This window comes from Perna viridis, chromosome 2, assembly GCF_037379345.1.
Source record: "Perna viridis isolate PV_CMFRI_1.1 ecotype Kerala chromosome 2, ASM3737934v1, whole genome shotgun sequence".
Lineage (NCBI taxonomy): Eukaryota > Metazoa > Mollusca > Bivalvia > Mytilida > Mytilidae > Perna > Perna viridis.
The window spans coordinates 43,213,921-43,233,395 of record NC_142446.1 but is presented as its reverse complement, the minus strand read 5'-3'; the positions used below and the strand labels follow the sequence as shown (position 1 = coordinate 43,233,395).

Here is a 19,475-nt window from a genome sequence, read left to right as displayed (position 1 = left end):
TAAAATGATATTATCACCGATAAATGCTCTTATAACAGAAACTTAAAAGTCAGCTTTATAACAATGTCAGTGAAAATACTTCTTTCATTAAAAAAGGTCAAAAAGTCAGTACATATAGTTTGAAAGAAATCAAGGGAACCCAGGTTATAGTGGTAATCACAAGAATGTAATTCATGGACAAAGACCAGACATAAAAAATACAGACATACACAACAAAGAACATGAAGTAACTAAAATCATACATACAAAGTAACAAAAGCAAATGAGCAACTCGGACTCCACTAAAAACTGGGAGCATGGACCAGATGCACCGGCAGGGTAAACGTCCTCTGCTTTTCTAGAAACACCCGCCGAGTTGCTCATAAAAAGTCAAGTCCGGGGTAGACAAACGAGGAAAGGAAAAGTATGACGCGTTGAATAAATCAGTTTTCATTGAGCTTTCCAAAATGATCATCTGGCTTTATATTGCTTTTTGTTATTATTTGCCCTTAGAGCATTTATTGTACAAAATTAATTTAATATTGACAACATCATTTTTGAAAAGTGTGAAGAAAGATAACTGTTATGATTTGTTTTATTTGTGTCTCGCTAAGTAAAAGAAATTACACCGAGCTACAATTAAATTTTTCGCTCTGTCATTATCCAAAGACGCCAATCAGTTTAATACGTTGTTTGTGCAGAATAACGCTTCATTGGTAAAATACATTAATATTGATTTTTTAAGACACGAACGGTTCTTTTGTGAGTATAAAACTTTTCAATTATTCCTTTTACATTGCGACAAATTTAACAATTAATAATAGTAACAGCTGTTAGTTGTCAAGTAAATAACACATTTTTCCTTTTTACAGTTTTAAGCTTCAATATCTATTCATATCATAATAATTCGTTGATCCAACGTTTATCGATTACACACGGCATCGCCCTCAGTGTATTTTCCATTAGAATTACTTGCATTTCTCCACTTATATTTGAGACTCTTTTTATATCTTACTTTTCCGCGTAGGACACGAGGGAGGACACGGGGAAGACAGAGGATTACAGTTATCAGTTTGAACTTCAGTAAAAAACTATATTTAACTGGTATTTGCATAAAGCAGTCAGCATCTTATTATGTCTTTTGTGCCCTTCGCTTCAATGCCACTTGTTTACGTCTATAAATACTACTTTAAAGTACCAGTCCATATAAAATTCAGACACTGCCCATGGTAAAGATGATTCATGGTAAAGAAAACTCCACCGATCAAACAATGCTTTTTTGCGGTCTACAGTTGCTATATTTTTGCGTAACGTTTACATATTGTATATTTTCGCGTAACGAAAGTACTTGCTGTATTCAGATCTGTATTCATTCATCTTCCACTAAAACCAACCAAATCAAACCAAATCAAGAGCGTTAATTCTCGCAAAGTCCCAATTTCATGTACATCTATATAATAGTGCAACAACCTCTATAACTTTTCCTGAAAACACAAGAAAAAAAAAAAAAAGAAAAAAAGTTAATTGGGTAGGTGTTTGGCACGCATGAACCACCTCCTTTATGATATTCATAAATACTGCTACTTAAACACATATAATTGAAAATCAGCAAAGCTTGGCTACAGTAAGCTATATTTCGCGTCGATCTAATCATAATGTAACTTCTGCCCAGCATGGACCGTTTATTAGTTTTACGAAGATCTATCATAGGGTCGTTTTGGAAAAAAAAAAACAAAAAACAAAAAACAAAACAAAACAAAACAAAACATAAAAACGATTGTTGCATAGCAGTCTTAAGATCGTTCATATTATGGGTATGTATCGGCAGTTTCACGAATCAAACCACTATAAAGAGGTACTACAATGTGGTGTGACATCAAAGTCATGATCCAGATAGGTAAATAGGAAAGGAACAAGCCATTTTCGCAAACAATCGTATAAATTTGCTGTCAAATCCTGAGGTCAAATCACATTCATAGTTTATAACAATTTTATTTGCTCAACTAGAACAAATGAGATAATAGGACACAAGTTAGTCAAACTTATAAAGTCTTCTCCCATGCATTACATTTCTTACAATATTACATTCATATGTGAGAGGATTTGAACTGTAAGCGTTTCTTTTTGCCAAAGTAAAAAAAAATACACTATGTTGAATTATTTGTCAGAAACAAATTATCTAACGTCTCTATTCTAAACAAATTTACACAACCATGTATTTAACTGGAGGTATTATAATAAACATACAAAGCCTTTGCATAATTAGGTACATGTACACCTAATAGCTTGGTTTTACGTGGTTTGATAAAAAAAAAACACGATAAAAACTATGTACATATTATACAAAAAAGGATAAAGGTGCCTTTAGGGGGAGAGACATGTATGACAAAGACATCTAAACATAAATCAAAATTAATCGCTACTTCTGTTACTATGTTCTCACTATATGGAGAGAAATGACTTGGAATGACATTGCAACGCTTGTATTACATGTATTAAAACAATTTTGTAAAAACAACACGTTATGTTGTAATGCAAACACATATTGTTTTCATTGTTGTCTGGTGACGTAGTCGGGTACAACCATTTATCATCTTCAAAAATCCTCTTACTATAAAAGATACAAGAGGAAAGTTTTTCGATATCTGATACTCAGTTTGTTCTCAGCTGTAACAGGACGACGTAAGTTTTTACAATATGATAGTAGTGTAAAACAATAAGAATGATCATTAAAACAGACATGAACTGCTTTTTAAAATTATCACGTAATACAATTTTATTCATATTATGTAAATTTAGAAACTTACCTTTCATGACGTATAATATGGGATTTTTCTAGGAATAACACACGTTAAAATTTTGCAACAGACAATATAAAGAAAAAGGTACACAACGCCACCAAAGTCGAATACGACTACATTTCCGATAGTTGAAAGCTATACACTTCGTCATTTCGTAATTCGGCTATTTTCATTTCCATGCCAATCAAATTTATTCAATTGATGCATCTGTTCAGCTTTACTCCTTGGCATTACAATATTTTTCTTATACTTCAGATACAAGCAAGTCTACCTAAACATGATGCTGAAACTTCTGGTCCTGTCTTTGTGTGTGGCTGCTGCACTAGGATTGTATTTAAACAGTGAAATTTACGACGACGACTACCTGTTTGGAGGTGGGGACTTTGATGGCTACTCAGAATATCAGAGATTCGGCAACGGTTATAACAGACATTCAAACTTCCGTAGACCAAGCTACGGTAGAATATTCAGGCCACCTTTCAGACCAGTTACTAGAATTGGAGGTAAGAATGATAAACAGATGATACAAAAATCGTACTGAAGTGTCCGGGATTTAAATGAAATAATAATAATAATAATAATAATAATAATAATAAAGAATAAAAAACAAAAACAAAAACAAACCATTTTAATGTTTATAATTTTTTTTATTATAGTTTCGAAATAGCAATTATTTTTACCCACGAAATCTTACTGAAATATAGACTAAAGGGCAAGGGACAGACAAAAGGTGAAGAGAAAATTTGGGATCGATGGGCAATCTTTATGACCCCAAATTAGTAGGGGAAACTGCCATTGCCCATCGATCGACCCCAATTATTTCCCTCTTCCTTTGACTGATTAAGCTACGATGTAGTAAGATAATGAAGGTTGAGGTATATTTATGGGTTAAATTGGCCCCTTATTTTCGTGAAAATTGATGTTGGAGTCACAGCAAACTTTTACCTGCTGAACTAAAATATTAAAATTAAAGTTTAATTGCCGTTATTTATAACTGTATTGCACATTTTCGTCATAAACACTGATCAAAATAGCATTTTTTTAAACTTAAAAGAAACCAAAGAAACTAAAAAAAAAAAAAAAACAAAACTAACAAAACCCAGAGAGTAAATTATTCATTCCGTGTGAAATACAAGTACCAAAATAGAGCCATGTAATATTTTGATATTATGAAGCAGTTTTGTCTATTTTATCAGACTTCCTGAAGATTTGGTGGGTATATATTTGCGCTGGTACCACTAATTCGACAAAATGACCAATTTGGCACTAAAATTTAGCTAATTTTGCAAAATCTTGAATTTTCTACTACATTCAACTTGTCATTACTAAACCAGAACTAACAGAAAAATTATAACAGCGTAATGTTGTTGTACTTCATAAAGTCCATAACAAAATGTAGATTCATAGAGTTTTATTACCATGTTTAGAAATTCAACCTAGTAGGGGCCAAAAACATCCCCAAGTGCACGTTGTATTTTTTTTTAAAAAAGGAATGTATGACAAAACATATTGTACGCAACATATACTGTACAACACACTAGACCAAGCGTGTTCAGATTTGAATATAAAGTGAACACCATGCCGCGCATATCTATGACATTGTGTAGATTTACTAGTTATGTATTTAAAATAATAGTAATACCATTCAAACACGGCAGTCCATACTAGATTAAAACAACTACGATGCTTGGTAAGAAAATAGGCACGATTAGTAATGTAAATTCAGTTTCGTCCTTGGTTGATGATTTGTATTGGACATGGCCAAGGTTGTCATGACCTCGAAGATAAATCATAATGTGTCAAATATATTGCGATCCAAAATTGTCTGTTCTGTCGGAAGAACTTATTAGCGTAGTATTTAAAAATATGAGGAAAGAACACTATAAGATTTCACCTGGAATGTTGAATGTTGAATTGAGATTCAGATCGCTTGAAATTGGAGATTTGAGGAAATTCTCAACTTTCACGAAAAAAAATATGGATCAACCCTAACAACCCTAAACATGGTTATGGGTTTTCTCTTGCCCCTAACAATCAAGTGTCAGCTTGCATATTTCCTACAAATAAACTTTGTCCATCGAGTAAATAATTTACCATGATATTTTATACAAAAAAGAATTTTAACCTAAACTAATATTTGTGCTGATATACTTTATCAAAAATTGTAAACTATAAGATCTCTTGTGACATTTTAAACACGTTTGCTGAAATCTAAAATGTATTTGTAATTTCAGGTTATCGAGGATATTAAGAAAACCAGCAGTTATCCCGAAAACGGAACGCGGGATGTAAATTATTTATACGTGATTTAAAGACAGAACTCAACAAAGTTGACCTTATACATGTACTTGGTGATAATAAATAAAACTTTTTTTAAATGATGTCGTCATCTTCTACTCAACGCTGCAGTGTTTTTCATGGTTTAAAAAAAAAATCAAAATACACCTTAACTAAATTTTTTGACACAAGATATAAAATACTTTCGTATTTCGTTGTTCTACTGAATAACAAAATCCAGCCAAAAATCAGCACCCTTCGTACAAAAGTATAACCACAGTTTCTTCAAATTTTAGACACTCAAAGAAGACTTACTACTAGCAAACACTAAAACATAGTTTAGGTTTGAAAAAAAAGAACATCTTACACCAAGAGACTTTAAATCATATTTATCATTTACAAAATGACAGGCATCAAACATTTACAATACACATTCAGATACTTATATCTTGACCATAAGACAAACCATTGTCAACTTTTTTTTTATCTGTGGTAACATCTCATCAGCCCTGCGTATGGAATGTTCATATCACAACTCGTAGGTTATGCCAGAGCTTGCCGTTGCTATGCAGACTTTTAGTATCGTGCCAGTCTTCTTACACTTAGACTTCTGGAGTATGATTATGTCGCTACATGATTGAAGTCATCACTACAGAAGTTTTATGGTCGTCATCATGAGCTCGTGTATCGTTATGGTGTATCCATCTGCACCACGAGAACGGATTTGTTCACTGTGTCATAGCTTCCATTTCCTCTTTCGTCTGCCCTGGATGTGACATTTTATGATCAACTCGGTGGGTGTTTCTAGAAAAGCGGAGGACGCTTACCCTACCGGTGCACCTAGTCTATACCCCAGTTTTTTTTGTGGAGTCCACCTTGCTCTTTTACTATCTTTGTATGTGTTATTTCTGTTTTTTTCTTGTTCTTTGTTGTGTATGTTTGTTTTCCGTTCGAATCTTTGTTCCCTTGATTATTCTTAAAACAAATCAAGGAAAGTTTGACGTTACTCTTTGAGTAAAAAAAAATCGTACCGATATAATTAACTAGGTAGTGCTATCTACATTGATTACTCGTATTTATTTCATCTCATTTTGATTTTTATAGGCAGATAGAAAAAAAACAAACAAACCCAGTGTGTGTGTTTTTTTTTAAAAAACTTTTCATAATAATCAGTAGCAATAGTAACATATTGGAAAAATATCACATAGATTTTTCAAAACCCAGCGCAAACACTTTGTTTTATAAAATATCAGGTACTTCCACAGATAGGAAGTCTGCACGGAGGAGGTGTGAACACTAATAAATAATGATGCCTCTTCCGATTATTTTTTTTTCGTGAACTAAATTCCTAACGATTGTGTGAAATTAGGTAATGCTTATTTTGTTTGTATTATTCTTTCGTTACCACAGTTCTCGTCAACATTTTGTTGCTATATTTTCAGATATAAAATATATCATGTATCACATATGGTCATAAAATCACAAATGAATTCACAATACACGTACAATCAATTAAATGTTGCTTTAGAATATAAACTGACATAGAATAAAAGAGAGACGGGAAAAGTTTTGAGTTTTCTTAGACTATTGAATCGATATTTAAGTTCAGCGTATGACAGAATCGCCGATGTTGTTAATCAAAACCCTGATTTGTGATTATTTGCCTTTCCATGAAGCGACACATGTTAAAGAAATAACAAAAAAAAAAAAAAACAAAAAAACAAAAAACAAAAAACAAAAACAAAACAAAACAAAAAAAAAACAAAAAAACAAAACAAAACAAAAATTCACAAGCATTACTATCAAGTACCTTATTGCATATTTCATGTTAGCAGATTGATATACCCAGCACATCGATGCAATTCATGTATCAATTTTCCTATCGCATATAATTTATGTTACTAGGAAAATGTATACACTTTGCATATATGCTAGAGATAAAATGTGACAAAATCACCATTAATGAATGCTCTTACAAATTATCAAGAAAGACATATATATCTAATGTGTATATATAAAGGTAAACATCTAGGTATTGTTTTACTGTGGGATAATCAAAAGGCACTAAGGTACGTTGTTTATAGTGAGACAGGTAGAGGAAAATATGACAAGAGAAACATCATTTATTGGTGGATATCTCATTTATTGAATTTGAAAAAAGAAAAAGAAAAGCAAAAAAAAAGAAAAAATTAGGAAGAAAAAAGAGAGAAAAAGAAAAAAAATAACAATAGTAAAAAATTGAAAAGTTAACTTCTGTAAGAAATTGATATTTAATTTTTTGTATATGTTAAAATTGAAGGTTTATCGGCACCATATCTACTATTTGAGACATGTTTTACATCCGTTCAGATTTTTATTGTACGTTAGTTTATTAATGTCAATAAAACTTATCTAAAGAGATAAAAAAAAAAAAAACAAAAACGGTATACATGTATGTAGCAAAACGACAAACCAGTTTTTATTCATTTGGGTCTTATTAGTTACGCAACAACTCAGTTTGAATAGATTTGTACGCAAGTAAATAATAAACATTACGATTTTCGTCGCAAAAAACTTACAAAATAAAATAAAATCACTATGAATTCTTTTATTTATAAATGTTTTCTTATCAACTGAATGTTAGCTCACACATCAATAGGATAATTTTTACAATGAAAGTTTTTAGTTAGTGTTGTGTTTATGTAAAATTTACATATAAGTATTCATCATTTGTTGTCAAAGATAAAAAAAACTAAATTATTCCTGTTTCAGCTTTAAGCTACTGATTTGAGATTGATTACGGGAAAACCCGATAAGCAACGGAACAATTGTATTTATGTTTGCATGCAAATACGATGAAGGGGTCCGGGGTTTAAAACCCCCTTTATGCTTGAAGCGTTTCGTGTCATATTCCATGGGTGGAAGAAAGAATACTGAATACATGATTTCTTCTTCAATTTCAAAGGAATTCTTACGAGAAAACATTGCTTTAACATATATCTGCATGCTAAAAGATCACAGTGATTATTTTATTTAACGTATGACCATACAAATAAAATAGATGTATATAAAGAAGAACTTAAATACACTAAAGAATAGAAAAAAAATTATCCACTGGCGGTTTTCATTTCATAGGTTAAGATAGATGGCCATATTCACTATGAGAACAGTTTCGTTTGCTCCTTGTAATAAATATTTAAAAAATGATAAGACCCTATGGATTATTTACTAATAAATTATCAAGGAAAACTATTTTTTAAATACAATCAGTAATTTTAAGAGAACATTATTTTTCTGTGAGAGATAATACATTTTCATTTCTTTCCCTATTAAAATTTAACAATATGGTGAATAAATGCAAATCATACATCAAGTACAACAAAGATCAATTAAGATGCACCCTACCGGTGCACCTGGTCCATGCTCCCAGTTTTTAGTGGAGTCCGAGTTGCTCATTTACTTTTGTTACTTTGTATGTATGATTTTAGTTACTTTATGTTCTTTGTTGTGTATGTCTGTTTTCCCTGTCTGGTCTTTGTCCCTGGATTACATTCTTTTGATTACCGCTATAACCTTGGTTCCCTTGATTACTCTTTCAACAACCAAACACTATGTCACAAGAAAGAAAGCGACTTATTTTGTATCTCTGGGGTGTATTTATATGTTGTCACATAACTGTCCATTACAATGATCATTATATTTTATCGAGATTACAATAAACATGCCCGTATCCTACAATTTGATATTTGTAAATGTCTTTGTAGGACACTTTAATGACGTGTTTCTATTATGGTATACTATTATTAGATTACTTATTGGTCGCAAATCTGATGACCACTTAGTGTAAACATTTGACTTACGTAATTCTATCATATTCAAGTAATTTTATTTGCTGCCTTATTGGTTTATTTTCTTTCAAATGCGATGTAAAAGCTCTATATGTTATATTCATAAAAATGAAAATGAAAAAAAAAATAAACCAATTAATGCCACAAATAAAAAAACCAACTTTTTTCTTAATATACAAATGGTAATTTCTTAAATGAATTTTAATTTTCCCATATAAATACTTTAAAACCTAAAAGACCTTTTAATTTTAGGACAGTACTAGGAGATACAATGGCTACCTGTCAATTAGTTTGCCTTGTGCTTGTTTTTTGTGTCATGATGATTAGAGCACAGTTTTACCCAGGTAAGAATAGTAACTATTCACAGTGAATGTTTGAATCAATTTGTTCGCTATGTCATGGTTTTTCTTTCCTCTTTCGTCTTCTCTGGACTAAACATTTTATGAGCAATTCGGCGGGTGTTGCTAGAAAAGCAGAGGACGCTTACCCTACCGGCGCATCTGGACTATATTGTCAGGCTTAAGTGGGGACCATGTTGCTCATTTACTTTTCCCTCCTGGTACGTATTCATTTGGTTATGTCAGATTCTCTGTTGTGTTTATCTACCATGTCTTGAATTATACTACTTCTGCTAAATCATGTTTATTTTATAATTTTTAGATATTTTTTTCAGATATTCTGACCGAATGTATAGCGAATTCACTTCTTAAATATGTTATTTCCAAAAAAGCTGTTCGAAATCTACCATACATTCTGAGAATTTCATATATTTGGCATAATATCCAGAAGTATGGACAGAGTCATAGTTTTAACCAATTTGACCTTTTTACCCACCAAACACAACATAACAAAACGGTGATAATAAGTTTTTCATCCAAGAAAAAAAAAAAAACACCACTTTTTTATTTTCAGATCATCGATCACAAAAAAAGATTATGGATGAAGGATTTGAATTCTTTAGAGAATCCCCATCATTCTGGTTAAATTCTCTTTCTACATACTCACCAAGAGGGTATTTGAACTCACGACGAGGTCTTGCAAATGTCCCAGCAAACAATTATTACGAACTTCCCATGAGTACTAATGAACCAAGCCCTTATTCAGAAGCTCCACACAATGTGGGTGACGCACCAGCTGGAGGATACAACTCAAACAGTGGTAAGTAATGACATAAGATTTAACAGATATGAAACGTTGAACAGATTATGAATTTGGCTAAGATTATAAAGATATCAACAATGTTCAATATTGCGTAAAAAGATCTGCATTCAAAGTATATGTACTAATGTATTATGTATATGCTAAATAACAACTGCCGAGGTTGTTTGTTTGTTTGTTGGTCTGATTGCCGATCGAGTTATACTATAGACCTAAAAATTGAAAGTATGTGCTTCATCGCAACTAGTTGTCTTGAAACTAGCATATTGTGTTTGAGTAGAATAACATGCCTATCTACGAACGATTGATACAGCCAGAAAGCACATTAAAATCCGATTCAGCTTGTCGAACTTGTGCCAAGCATGGTCTGTTCGTTAAATCTCATATAAAAAGGTATTTTCGCAGTAGACGTTCAACAACCACAACCAATCAATCAATTATTAGAATAACTTTCTTGTATTTCTTAATTAGGTGGGGGAAGCATATTTCAGTCAAGAGGATTCATAGATGAAGGACTGGAACATGTACGAGAGTTTGGAACATTTGGTAACTGGCAATCACTCATGAACAACCCATCTTTATTATTAGGTAAGCATTTTAAAGTAGTCTTTAAAGCTTAAATGTACGAGAGTTTGGAACATTTGGTAACTGGCAATCCCTCATGAACAACTCATCTTTATTATTAGGTAAGCATTTTAAAGTAGCCTTTAAAGCTTAAATGTACGAGAGTTTGGAACATTTGGTAACTGGCAATCCCTCATGAACAACCCATCTTTATTATTAGGTAAACATTTTAAAGTAGCCTTTAAAGCTAAAATGATTTTTTTTGGTTTTCAAAATATTTCGTTAAACAATCGACATCATTGTTTTATTAAATAGAAGTACAAATATTTGATGTGTGAAAAAAAACACGAATAATTTGACATTTATACTAACACAAGAAGTTGTGGAAGGCAGCTATCATATTAGAACATTACACTTTATGAAAAATGTTATAGGTGTTATTAACATACTTTTCCTTGTTTTTTTTTAGGTTCAATGTTCCTTTAGATTAATACAGAAACATTTTACAACGTCGAAGAAGGAACAAATCTATATAACGAGAAAAAAAGAGATAAAACTTCTTGAACATTATATTTCAAGTTTATTTCATTTTATAAATGGAAACTTATTTGTTCAAAGTAAATAAAATTTAACACATTCGACCTCAAGAACTGTTATGGTTGTTTTGGTCAGTGCATCGATAATCGATTCAAATTTTATGTCATTTACGCCATTAGGTTAACATACAGTGCGTAATTCCATGCAATTATGGACTACCAATCTTTTCTGCAAGAGAATAAATCAATCTAATAAAAATTAGGCCTTTCAATTGTTCCATCCAGTTACTAGACTGTAGGACATAATCCCATTCTACTTCAGATGATCATTAAAGAATCCCCACGTTGTTCCTTTTAAATAATGCTTTTCAAAATCATGAAAGACAAAATCTGATTGACTGATAAGAAAGATCATTAGAACAGAAAGTAGAATGGAGTGTCGTTAGATCCTACATGCAGTGACTGAATGAAACAATGGATAGGCCTTATTTCAATTAGATTGGAGAGTGAATATACCTGATTTGATTAGACAAATAACGATAACATTGATATTCTTGTTTCTATTTTACTAATATCTTATCGTATGAATTAACTTCATCAATTATCAATCAATAAATTAACCCCTATGTGCCGAGTAATGGGAGACATCCTTGGAATTTCACCTTTATCAGTATTATTTGCCCAATCTTGTGGTCAAGGTTCGATCCTGTCATTTTTGTAATAAAATGTCAATTTAATCATTTTGTTTTTCTTATTACTGCCTTGTCATGGTTATAAAAACAACTGGGAAAATAAACTTTATGTAACCTTTACAATAATTCCAGAAGACACACATTTAAACTATACCCTAATTGAGGTTCTTGTAGAAACTACACAAACTTTGTGTTTCGTCCTTAAACTCCTACAAATAAGTTTTAAAATAGGAAAATGTTTCGCACAGATAAATACAAGTAAATACATATTTCCCCAGAAACTGGCCACATTATTTGTTTTTTTACTATAACGTCATTACCCGAAATTCTACGGCACTATGTTGATCCGGTCAAGCATGCTACGCTTCTTACACGTTGATAACATATTTATTTCCTTCGATATAGTTTCTGTTTTGTATACCAGACATTGTATGAGCATTCGTATGATGTTTCTAAAAAGGCAATTTGCCAAGTGAATGCTCTATTTTATTATAATATATGTTTCGTGTTTTTGTTGATCGTTTCCGTTCCAGTGTGCTTTATAGCTTGTTACCCGGAATATGAATATTTATATTTTTCATCTCTATCCTTAGTTACTTCTGATTGTACTTCCATACTTCTAAATTTCAAAGATGTTCGCATTAGCTTTATATTTAGAAATATTTTAAAGACATTTTTAAAGAGGCTTTCGCAAACACATCTAACCCTTTTGTGAACAGACTTGCCTGTAACAATCGTATTATGTGAAAGTGTGAACAAATGAAAAACAAATGTTAATCAGGAACTCCCGGTAGGAAAATTTGGAGTCTGTTTCAGACTCATCTTATAATACACGCGAGCGAAATCGAAAGATAATTTAAATATTTTTTTTTCATGATGAACACCAATATAAATCAAAAACAAACAAAGCAAAACATAAAAAAATATCGTTATTTCGTTTTTTCCTTGTACAATTCTAATCAAATCATAGTCAAGCGGACCAGGAAAAGCATTTTATAAGTTTTATCTTTTAAAAAAGTTTAAAATGAAACGAAACAAGGACTATGCTAGCTAGATGTTGTGAGCAGAATGAAATCTTTAATGTTCGAATTTTGATTCCATCTGTCAAATACACAATCAGACATCAAAGAGTGACTTTATTATAGGATTGAACAGCTATTTTCGGTCGTTCATATATGTATGAACGGATCTCGGAGCTCCCAAACTCAATGAACGGCGGAAGGCCGTTCATGTAATGTTTGGGAGAGGAGAGATCCGTTCATACATGCATGAACGACCGAAAATAGCTGTTCAATCCTTATAATTCTATCCGAGAGTCAAAGTTACCCTCTGATAGCCTCAGTCGGTTATATTTGCATACTGTGTATATGTTTACGCTTCGATACACACACATTCCTTTGCACATGTATGGGAGCGCGGACGAATATTTACAAATAATCGGCTGCACAACAATAATGAAGGCGGTATGGACGAAGTGATAGTTGGCATTGGAAATACGAGATGAAAACAATTCAACAGGAATAAAATTATTAAGGAATTACAACAAGGAAGAGGAAAAATTACAATAAGGTGTTTTAAAGGGTTCAGTCAAGACTCAGTTATAAGGTCTCACTAACCACTTATAACGTTTCCATTACTTTATATGTTAAAAAAGTAATTTTCAAAGTTTCACTGTGAATTCCCAGGACAAATGACATCTTAAAGTTGCATACCGTTGCAAAGCTTGGAAAATAAGGCTTCCAAATTCATTATGCTAATGGTACGATGATTGTAGAAATTCTTCACAAAATTTACTTGAATAAATAATACTGAAAATCCACATGTTTACCTGTTCTGCTAACTGACAGCATGGAGGCAAATTACTCACATATGTAAACAATATTCATACACTTTTGTAGTTAATTACATATATGATTTTAAAGTACACATTCTCAGCTTTATTTTGACTACTTTTAATCATAATACACACAAATAATGCACTTATAATGCATATGTCTAGGTTCAGTGTGTTTTTGCTACTACATAGGGGGTGGCCATTTGACTCGGAAGTGGTTAGTGAGACCTAAGTTTCTTTCTCCGAGCTGAACAATTACTCTCTGTAAACAAACTTGACCGATAAAATCAATGTGCATGTAATAAACTATTCTTACGGCCACACTCTTTCGAACTACACAGCCGCCATATTGGTTTCAAGTTGACTGGCGTTCATGCATGCATGAACGATGTGGCGAAGTTCATGCATGTAGGAACTTTCTGGCAACGACGTTCTCGACCAATCTAATACGGCTATAAGCATGAAGAATCTCATGATTAAAATTATTTGCCAATGTTACAAACATGTTCTAGACAGTACATATTACATTATAATGTTTACAGCGGTATATGAGAATATTTTATAGGCAACTAAATTTTACTTTGTGGTAACACTGTTTTCTTTGTGACTTTTGAATTATTTTCTGATAGATGCGATAATGACCTCATGATAATAGTCAAATGCAACAAATTATCACATGATCTACATTAGAAATAAAAAGATAAACAAGCTACCAATAGACATCCATCTAGTCTCCAAACAATATTGATAACTTTGTACGTTGCATTTAATGGATAAAAATCGTTTAACGTTAATGTTAACGTTCGCCCGCTTTTTGAATATGGCTGTGATGTTTTGGATAATCGTGGAACACTGAGTTCCTATAAACTTTAGAAAATACAGCTTGATGAGTCTATAATTGTTACTGGGTTACCGATATTCACAAAAGCAGAATACTTGTACTACGAAAAAGGCTGGGATCAATTCCTTGAAGGAAGATACCTCAGAAAACTTCGTTTTATTATTTCAATATTTTAAACTGAAATGTACCGGGCTATCTCATTGTTCTTGAACCCCCTGTTATTCAAAGTTTAACTTTATATACCTTTCAAAACGGCAAGGATTAATATTGTCATTCTATAGGCTATTTAACATCCGAATCTTGCATCCCCTCTGTAATTAAAACCTTGAACATACTAGACCCATCCTTCCGCGAACAAGACTCTCTTTCAAAATTCAAAGAAGCACTTAAAGATAAATCCTCAAAATCCGCCTTTTATTATTCATATGGTCCATGAAAACCTTAACATAACTCTCTCACAACTCCATTGTTCGGCTTCATTTTTAAATGGGAATCTTGACAAAACTAACATAGTTTCTAGTCCAGTGTGGTGCTCAAAACGAGGATGTAAATACTAGTTACGTCTTTTAACAATGACATTCGAAACGGCTATGTTCATAAAATAATTTGGCTACCCTTGGAATAGGAAGTTATATTATCTTACATGGGCATCAGGATCATTCACACGAAAAGTATCAACCATAGAAGAAATTTATACACTTATCAAGAAATCGAAACGTTTAAAATATATAGTTGGAGTTGTTGGGTCCATAAGTAAAGTATATATATTATAATATTTGTATTAGTTTTTTTTTCTGTTTCATTTAATTGCTTTTAAATTGTTTTTCCCTTCGTGCCATTACTGTATATACTTGTAGTATGCTCTGTATGATATTGTAAAAAAATGGTATTTCATTTAAGAAGACTTCACAAGTTTGACTAACTTGTGTCCATCCCATTACTCTAAGTTAAAGCACAACTCGAACATAGGTCGGATGCATAAGTTTATAATTCACCAAGTTTTATGTCAGCTGAGTTCTCTGATTATAAATCTGAAGCTCCGGCAGACAATTAAAAATTGACGATTGCGATATTGTGATTTGGTTTATTTATGAAAGCTTATTTATGTATAATTAACAATTTTATCGTGGGAAATATGATGAGTTTAGCATGCCCATCTACTTAATGACTTTAGGTCTTCTACAAGATATGTCACATTTAAATTGACTATTGTCATGTTACATGAAAGTTGCATTGTAACACTTGTACAAATCATCAATTTATTTGAAAAGTATATTATTTTTACAGGGAAATCATTTATTCGACAACACATTATGAATAAAAGAAATGTGTTCTCACATTGTCACAATTTATTAGACAATCGGTTGGATCCTATGCAAGGACCACACAATGGCCACAATGTATCCAGTTATTTTATTATGTTTTAGTTTGTTGGCTGCCAATGGACAGTTTCAGAGTATGCTTCAAAGTAAGTTTCCTTTCATTTATATCCAAGCAAATAATTTACCGCGGTTTTAACAGAAATCTTCATGTTGAAGTATAACAAGTCAGTTTAACAGAGTATTTTACAAATGTAGAAAGTACATTGTTAACATCGTGTACAGTAATAACTAGAGTGTAATAAAGGGTATGCCTGAAGTCATTTTCAAGATTCGATTACATACCAATTCATGCATGCAATTCCGATTTGAAAACCAATCGTAAAATTCGAAAATGGATACATCGAATTTGAAGTTTACAATAAACAGATAAGTGAATTAAAAAAAATCCCTGAAGTATAGAAACATTCAAGATGATACAAACGCTTTCTCTTCACTTTCCCCTGCTGTTTAAAAATAATGCAAAAAGACAATTTATCATCACTAAAAAGATTCATCCTGCATGTACCGGCTAAAACATTAAGGTTGTTGCGAGAGAATGCGATATATATAGTATGGCAAGAGCTGTACTTGAACCACTTGCTTTAGTGCCATCGAACATTTTAAACTGGAAATTCATTCCTTCTTCTTTTCTAATACTGTCATATTCATGTTGAAAAAAAACGAAATCAAACAAATAAATAAATAAACAATATAAATAATATAGAAAATAAATGCTATGCATTTCATCTTTTTATCTCTTATCTCTTTGATGAAAAACTCAGTTTTGTATGATACCGAACCTCTGCCATTCGTAATTACGAATTATATCAATTTAACGATGTTACTGTAAAGATTACACAACAGTTTTTTTTTTGTTTTCTAGATCAGGTTAATGTTATTAACCAGAATTTGGGAGTACAGGCATTCCAATTAGATCATTTCATCACCTACCTCCTATTTAGAGATCTCATGCATGGAAACGACGATGGAGGGTTGATGTATAGTAATTTCCTTTGGGATGTGTTTTTAGAATAATGCTGTAACATATATATGAACTACCAGTATTTTAACCAACAAATATTCTCATTGTCTGAACATTAATTAAAAACCACTTACAATCCAGTTTGCAGCAGCATTGTTCAAATTCATAAAAAAAAATGTGAAAAATAAACAAATGTATGTGAAGTATTCATTTAGTTAATTCAAAAATACAAAAAAGAATCCTTAATTAAAAGCTATACTAGACAAATTTAAACGATAAGACAGGTAAAACAATTTAAGATTCTTTATCCAGTGGGATGTTTCTATTGCATGCTGACGCCAAGAAGACATTTAAAAAAAAAACAAAACAAAAAAAAAAAAAAACAAAAAACAAAAAACAAAAAACAAACACAAAAACAAACCAAAAAAAAAAAAAAAACAAACAAACAAACAAAAAAAACAAAAAAAAAAACACTTGATTGAGACAAAAACTCTAAATGCTTGAGGGGCCACTATACTTCAATAACAGAACGAAGAATTAACAATGGGAATATTTAAGTCGTGTGCGTTTCACAGAGTGTATCTGGTGTGTGTTTTAGATGGCCATAAGAACAGATTTGTTAACAGTATCGTAGTTTTTCTTTTACTTTAAGCCGGATTCAGTGTTATATTAGCAACACGGCGGGATAAAAAAAAAAAAAAAAAAAAAACAGCTTGAGTAGTCAGATTTCGTACTTTTCATTATCTCCGTCCTTAATTTGCATTTCTTGTTGAAGGATGATAGCAGCTCTCTTTGCCAAAGTAAGTAGAATAACTGGAAACAAGAAAAGTCCCTCTGTATGTTGTAGTGAAAACATCGTATACCTGTTGGAACGTGAAACATAATATACCTTATTTTGAATAGAAAAAAATGCCCTATTGTTTAGAATAATTTTTTCAAGCAAAGTCTTTAAGTTTTAACAAAGTTGACATTGAATTATGGAGCAATATATATTTTATACTCTAAATTGGAAGAGCATACATCTCGACCAGACTCCGAATGACGAAGATATAAATATTAATAATCATGACAAAAATTTGTAATCGACGGTTGTTCATTTTGATACGTCATAAAAATTAATAAAAGCCACGACAAAATTAGTTCACAAAAAAAAGAATGATGACATTGAGTTATTACAGAAGAATCACCATTTATCATGCATATATATAAAAAGAACCTAAATTAGTGCTTATATGGTAATTGCCGACACACATATATATATATAAGTGAATAAGTCATTTTGAACCGACCACAAGCGTGAAGCAAAAATGGCTGGAAGATATGTATTTTTGATTCTAGTTTTGTGTTCAATTAATTTTTTTGCCGTAGATGGTGGAGTATGTTATGCGTGTTCAGGTTACCGTAAGTACTTGCTAACAGTGTGTCAGAATAAAAGAAATTGATAATCGACGGTTTAAAACTATTGGCATCTATGATGCTAGATTTATTCGCTTGGCTATTCTATTATAAGTTCACTTTATGTTATGACAAAATGACCACCATAATAACTTTGATTCATGCAGCATGCACAGCCATTCTACATTTTTTATTGCGAGATAAGGCAAAATGTAATGTGAAAACCAGCATAAATCAAGAATGTCCCTTTCTAATGTTCTCTTATGGAAATATAAAATGGAAATTTAATATTAACTTCGCATTTTTAAAGGTGAAAACGCTTCAATATTTATCATAAACTATATATAGATACACGAACTGTCACGTTTATGTCACTGTTATATCCTTTTATATTTTCTAAAAAATTCTTATTTCAGGAGGAAGGTCCTTCCCGCCGCGGCCATCTTTTGACGACCTTAATAGTATTTTGCCGAAAAAATCACCTGACAGCAATGGTGACAGCAAATAGAGTATACTCAACGTATTAATTGACTAGTACTTAAAAAGTATAGAAAGATATATTGTGCTTACATAAAAATTCAAGTGATGATGCTATTAATGCTAACATTATTATTCAACCTATCATAGTCTTGAAATCTGATTAATATATTCTCTACTCGTACATGTAGTAGTTTTTTTCGCCAATGTGTTAATTCTTGTTATACATACCAAATATCGAGTGATTTTGATAGGGTGCTAATTTTGGTGTTTATGTGATTTGAAAATGCCAAACTAATTCCGAAATTCACTTAGTGCATGTATTGATAAGGATCCGATTGATTATTAAAAAATTTTCATCTTTGTAGAATAATCTCTTTAGATGTAACATCTAGCAATAATCGCCAGGATAATAAACAGAAATTTGTTTTAATGATTACGGAAACCGGTTGCAAGTCAGTTGATACAATGATACCTATCTTCACTCTGAATATTCGAAGTGTGTTTCGAGCCCTGGTATACCGAACATCTACGTTTAAAAACCAATTTTAAAATCAGAAAGGGGTTCGGTTAATGATGTTCACTGGTCATGTTCAACCATTTTTGTAAGATTGCCGGACTTCTCTGGTTTTATCCATTTAATAGCATTAATATTTTTTCCCTGTACCTTCCACTTTTCCTTTCAAAATTTCATTAAACAAACCTGAAAATGTTATTTCGGAAGTATTTTTTTTTATGAAATCGTTTTAAT

General features: G+C 31.7%; 1 protein-coding gene and 1 long non-coding RNA gene across 2 annotated transcripts; both read left to right on the top strand.

Annotated features, from left to right (window-relative positions):
• Positions 1-729: 729 nt before the first annotated feature.
• LOC148625205 (uncharacterized) lies at positions 730-5,191 on the top strand. Its single transcript, XR_015919875.1, has 4 exons — positions 730-741; positions 1,007-1,062; positions 3,036-3,283; positions 5,015-5,191. It is a non-coding gene; the product is annotated as an uncharacterized LOC148625205 (long non-coding RNA).
• A 4,012-nt stretch (positions 5,192-9,203) lies between these two features.
• LOC148625204 (uncharacterized) lies at positions 9,204-11,092 on the top strand. The gene is made up of 4 exons (XM_088571046.1): positions 9,204-9,228; positions 9,797-10,042; positions 10,514-10,630; positions 11,076-11,092. Exons 1-4 carry the CDS (start codon positions 9,204-9,206, stop codon positions 11,090-11,092), a joined length of 405 nt encoding a protein of 134 aa, XP_088427172.1.
• The last annotated feature ends 8,383 nt before the right edge of the window (positions 11,093-19,475 follow it).